We start from the raw sequence: 5,438 nt of genomic DNA, 5'->3' as shown, positions 1-5,438 counted from the left end.
GGGGGGGGCATGCAGTGTCACTGAAAGTTTTTCAGATGGATGGAGATTGATTCTTGTTAGATTGGGAATGGAGGGTCATGGAGTATGTGGGGAGACGTTGGTAGGGATGTTGCATTAAAAACACAAGCAGATCAGCCCTGAACTCATGATTAATGGAGAGAGACTGGAAGGGACTGTTCAAGGCAAGTGTGCCAAAAGCCTTCTTAACTACTCTATCAACTGTCTTTCCAGCTTCAGAGATCTGAGGACATGCCCCAAGATCCTTCTGTTCCTCAGATTCCCAGTGTCCTGCCATTCATTGAGTGCTCTCTTGCCTCTTTGAAAGTGTACAACCTCACATTTATCAGAGTTTAATTCCATTGCCACTGAGCAAGCCATTTATATCCTCCTGTAACCTAACACCTTTCTCCTCACAGGCAATCAGCCGGCCAATCTTTACATCACCCAAGAGCTTACTAATTATCCCATCCCACACTCTCAGCTCCGTCATTTATGAAAATCACAAACAATAATGGGCCCCAGACTGACCCCTGTGGCATATCACTTCCTACCGGATTCCAGCCACACCAAAAGCCTTCTACCGCCTGTTTCCTGTCACTTTGCCGACTTTGGATCCAACTTGCCAAGAGCTTTTACCTTCTTTATCAGCTTCCCATGTGGGACCTTCCACCCCCATCTATACGCATGGTCACCTACTCAAAAAATTCCACCACATTTGTTTGGTATGGTCTCCTTCTGACAAAGCCACGTTGACTATCCCTGATCAAACTTCGTCTCTCTATTTAAAGATTTATTTTCTCCTTCACTGTTTTCTCCAATAGCTCTCCTCTCACTGATGTGACACTCACTGGCCCATAGTTCCCTGGTCTATCTCTACCATTCTTCTTGTAAAGTGGAACCACATTCAATGTCCTTCAGTCCTCTGGAGCCTCCTCTGTGGTCAGAGACTATTTAAAAATTTGGATCAGTGTCCCTCTAATTTCCTCCCCTTACCTATTCAGCCCTGTAAGAGATTTAACAGTCTGCCCTTTAGAAATAAACCTGACCAAACAGTTAGTTACTCTCAAGTTTGCAATGTTTAGCTGGAGATTCTGAGGCAAAAGATTAACTCTTAAACTCCCACACTTCCCACGATGGCACATTCCACAAGATAGAGAAGAAGAAATTAGGCCATTCGGCCCATTAAGTCTGCTCCATCATTCAATCATGACTGATAAGTTCCTCATTCTCCCACTTTCTCCCCATAACCCTTGATCCCCTTGATAATCAAGAACCTATCTATCTCTTTCTTAAATGTACTCAATGACCTGGCCTCCACAGCCTTCTGTGGCAGTGAATTCCATAGATTCACCACTCTCTGGCTGAAGACGTTTCTCCTTATCGCTGTTCTAAAAGGTCTTCCCTTTACTCTAAGGCTGTGCCCCCGGGTCCTAGTCTCTCCTACCAATGGAAGCATCTTCCCAACATCCGCTCTGTCCAGGCCATTCATAGTCTGTAAATTTCAATAGCACCCGCCTCATCCGTCTAAACTCTAATGAGTATAGTCCCAGAGTCCTCAAATATTCCCCATATGTTAAGCTCTCCATTCCCAGGACCATTCTCGTGAACCTCCTCTGAACCCGCTCCAGGGCCAGTACATCCTTCCTGAGATATGGGGCCCAAAACTGCACACAATACTCCAAATGTGGCCTGACCAGAGCCTTATAGAGCCTCAGTAGCACATCCCTGCTTTTATATTCAACTCCTCTCAAAATAAATGCCAACATTGCATTTGCCTTCCTGACTGCTGACACAACCTGCAAGTTTACCTTGAGAGAATCCTGGACTAGAACTCCCAAGTCTCGTTCTGCATTTCCTCCCCATTTAGAAAATAGTCCATGCTTTTATTCTTCTTACCAAAGTGTATGTTTTTCCCACGTTGTACTCCATCTGCCACTTGTTTACTCACTCTCCTGACATGTCGAAATCCTTCTGAAGCCTCCCCACCTGCTCAATACTACCTGTACCTCTGCCTACCTTTGTATCATCTGCAAACGTAACCAGAATACTCTCAGTTCCTTCATCTAGATCATTATGTACAAAGTGAAAAGCTGTGGTCCCAGTACTGACCCTTGTGGAACACCGAGATAACAAAGTGTGGAGCTGGATGAACACAGCAGGCCAAGCAGCATCTTAGGAGCACAAAAGCTGACATTTTGAGCTAAGACTCTTCGTCACTGGCTGCCATCCTGAGGAAGACCATTTTATCCCCACTCTCTGCTTTCTTCCAGACAGACAATTTTCTATCCATTCGAGCACCTACCTCTAACACCATGGGCCCTTATCTTACTCAGCAGCCTCCTTGTGGCACCTTGTCAAAGGCCTCTGGAAGCCCAGGTAGATAACATCCATTGGCTCTCCTTGCTGTACCCTGCTTGCCTTCTCCCAGTGGGTGGGTATCTCTCCCTCAGTGTGCGGGTGTCTTCCCCCTCCCCCAGTGGGTGTGTGTCTCCCTCCCCCAGTGGGTGTGTGTCTCCCTCCCCCAGTGGGTGGGTGTCTCCCCCCCAGTGGGTGGGTATCTCTCCCTCCAGTGGGTGGGTATCTCTCCCCCAGTGGGTGTGTGTCTCCCCCTGTGGGTGTGTCTGCCCCTCCAGTGGGTGTGTGTCTCCCCCCCCATGGGTGTGTGTCTCCCCCCCAGTGGGTGTGTGTCTCCCCCACCGTGGGTGGGTGTCTCCCCCCCAGTGGGTGGGTGTCTCCCCTCCCCCGGTGTGTGGGTGCCTCCCCCCGCCCGGTGGGTGTGTGTCTCCCCCCCCCCAGTGGGTGTGTGTCTCCCCCCCCAGTGGGTGTGTGGCTCCCCCCCAGTGGGTGTGTGTCTCCCCCGCCAGTGGGTGTGTGTCTCCCCCTCCAGTGGGTATGTGTCTCCCCCTCCAGTGGGTGGGTGTCTCCCCCCCAGTGGGTGTGTGTCACCCCCCCAGTGGGTGTGTGTGTGTCCCCCAGTGGGTGTGTGTCTCCCCCCCAGTGGGTGGGTGTCTCCCCCCCAGTGGGTGTGTGTCTCCCCCAGTGGGTGGGTGTGTGTCTCCCCCAGTGGGTGGGTATCTCTCCCACAGTGGGTGTGTGTCTCCCCCCCACAGTGGGTGTGTGTCTCCCCCCCCCAGTGGGTGGGTGTCTCTCCCCCCCCCCAGTGGGTGTGTGTGTCCCTCCCCCCCCCCAGTGGGTGTGTGTGTCCCCCACCAGTGGGTGGGTGTGTGTCTCCCCCCCCCCCAGTGGGTGGGCGTGGGTGTCCCTCCCAGTGCCCGCCTCTCTCAGTTTGCAGACGGACTCAGTCCCTGCGATCCCCGGGAGTCTCCCATGGACCGGGAGCGAGTCAGTGCCTCGGAGCCGCTCTCACAGTAAGACCGGGCTTCTCTCTCTCCCCCCCCCCCCCCCCCACCGTCCCCTCTTCTCTCCTTCTCCGTCCCCCTCGCTCTGCTCCTGTTTCACTCTCTCTCTGTCTCCCTCTCCCACCGTCCCCTCTTCTCTCCTTCTCCATCCTTTCTTAGCTCTTTCTCCGTCCCCCTCGCTCTGCTCCTGTTTCACTCTCTCTCTCTCTGTCTAATTGTCCCTTTAACCCTCTCAGTGTTTCTGTCTCTCCCTCCGCCTCCTTCACCCTGCACTCGGTTTGTGTGTCCCTCTGTGTTCCCGTCTCTGTGCCCCTGTCCGAGTAACTGTCCGTCTCTCTCTCTCTCTCTGTTCCCATCTCTCTCTCATCCTGCCTCAGTCTCTCTGCCACATCTCTGTCCCCTTCTGTCTGTCTCTCATTCTCTGACCCCCCCGCATGTGTCCCTTTCTCTGCCTCGCTCAATCCTCCAATCTGCCAGGGAGTAACAAGGTCAAATTGTTTGATGGTTTAAATGATTTAATTATCTCGCTGGGTTTGAGAACAGAATATGAACAGGGGACATTCCGTCTGTCTATTCCTCAGGAGAAAGTGAGTGTTCGGGTCGAGACTAACTTTACTCCATTTGTCTGCACACACTCTCTCTCTCTCTCTCTCTCTCACACACACACAATTTCTCTCTCTCTCACACACACACACACAATTTCTTTCTCGCTCTCACACACACACAATTTCTCTCTCTCTCACACACACACACACACACAATTTCTCTCTCACTCACACACACACACAATTTCTCTCTCTCTCTCTCACACACACTATTTTTCTCTCTCTCACACACACACACACACTATTTTTCTCTCTCTCACACACACACACACTCACACTCACTATTTCTCTCTCACACACACACTATTTCTCTCTCTCTCTCACACACACACACTCACTATTTCTCTCACACACACTCACACTCACTATTTCTCTCTCTCTCACACACACTCACTATTTCTCTCTCTCTCACACACACACACTATTTCTCTCTCTCTCACACTCACTCACTATTTCTCTCTCTCTCACACTCACAATTTCTCTCTCTCTCTCACACACACTCACACTCACTATTTCTCTCTCTCTCTCTCTCTCTCGCACACACACTTTCTCGTACAAACCCTATCCCTGTCCCAGTATCTGTTTCTGTTCTTCAATTTCCATTTCCTCTCACTTTTAGTTCCTCACTTTTCCGGTTTGCTCCTGCTCTGATTTATTCCAACCCTTTCTCTCCGCATCCTGCCTGTCATCTATCTTCCATCTTTCTCTTTATCTCAATCTTACATTCTTTTCTCTCTGCTTTCTGAGTCCTCCTTTACACAGACACTTTCTCCAATCACCAATTCGCTTCCATTCCTTCTCTGTCCACGCGCTTTCTTATCTCAATTAGCACGTTCTTCACATCCCCTCGATTGCTCGCTCCCTGTGTGTCTGTCTCTCTCTCTCTATCGGTTTCTCTCTATCTCTGTCTCTCTCTATCTCTCTCTCCCTCTGTGTGTGTCTCTCTCTGTCTCTATCTCTGTCTCTCTCTGTATCTCTCTCTCTATCTCTCTCTCCCTGTGTGTGTCTCTCTCTCTATCTCTGTCTCTCTCTCCCTCTGTATGTGTGTCTCTCTCTATCTCTGTCTCTCTCTCTATCTCTTCCCCTCCTGTGTCTGTCTCTCTCTCTATCTCTGTCTCTCTCTCCCTCTGTATGTGTGTGTCTCTCTCTATCTGTCTCTCTCTGTATCTCTTCCCCTCCTGTGTGTCTCTCTCTCTATCTCTGTCTCTCTATGCATCTCTTCCCCTCCTGTGTGTGTCTCTCTCTATCTCTGACACTATCTCTGTGTCTCTTCCCCCTCTGTGTGTGCATCTTTCTCTATCTCTGTCTCTCTATATATCTCTCTCTCCCTCTGTGTGTCTCTCTCTATCGCTGTCTCTCTCTGTATCTCTGTCTCTTTCTCTCTCCCTCTGTGTGTGTCTCTTGTCTTTCTATCTCTGCCTCTCTCTGTATCTCTCTCTTTCTCTCCCCCTCTGTGTGTGTCTCTTGTCTTTCT

The 5,438-nt window shown here is 50.4% G+C and overlaps 1 protein-coding gene across 1 annotated transcript in view; it reads left to right on the top strand.

Annotated features, from left to right (window-relative positions):
• The first annotated feature begins 3,321 nt into the window (after positions 1–3,321).
• LOC125455494 (steroid hormone receptor ERR2-like) overlaps positions 3,322–5,438 on the top strand; it is a 56,413-nt gene continuing 54,296 nt past the window's right edge. Inside the window, exon 1 of the mRNA XM_059649422.1 lies at positions 3,322–3,368. Within this exon, the coding sequence (XP_059505405.1) occupies positions 3,328–3,368 (41 nt within the window). The 5' untranslated portion in view covers positions 3,322–3,327. The remainder of the gene's footprint in view (positions 3,369–5,438) is intronic.

The sequence above is a fragment of the Stegostoma tigrinum genome, chromosome 10 (genome assembly GCF_030684315.1).
Source record: "Stegostoma tigrinum isolate sSteTig4 chromosome 10, sSteTig4.hap1, whole genome shotgun sequence".
Lineage (NCBI taxonomy): Eukaryota > Metazoa > Chordata > Chondrichthyes > Orectolobiformes > Stegostomatidae > Stegostoma > Stegostoma tigrinum.
The sequence above is the reverse complement of the archived record's forward strand: the minus strand, read 5'-3'. Positions and strand labels throughout refer to the sequence as shown.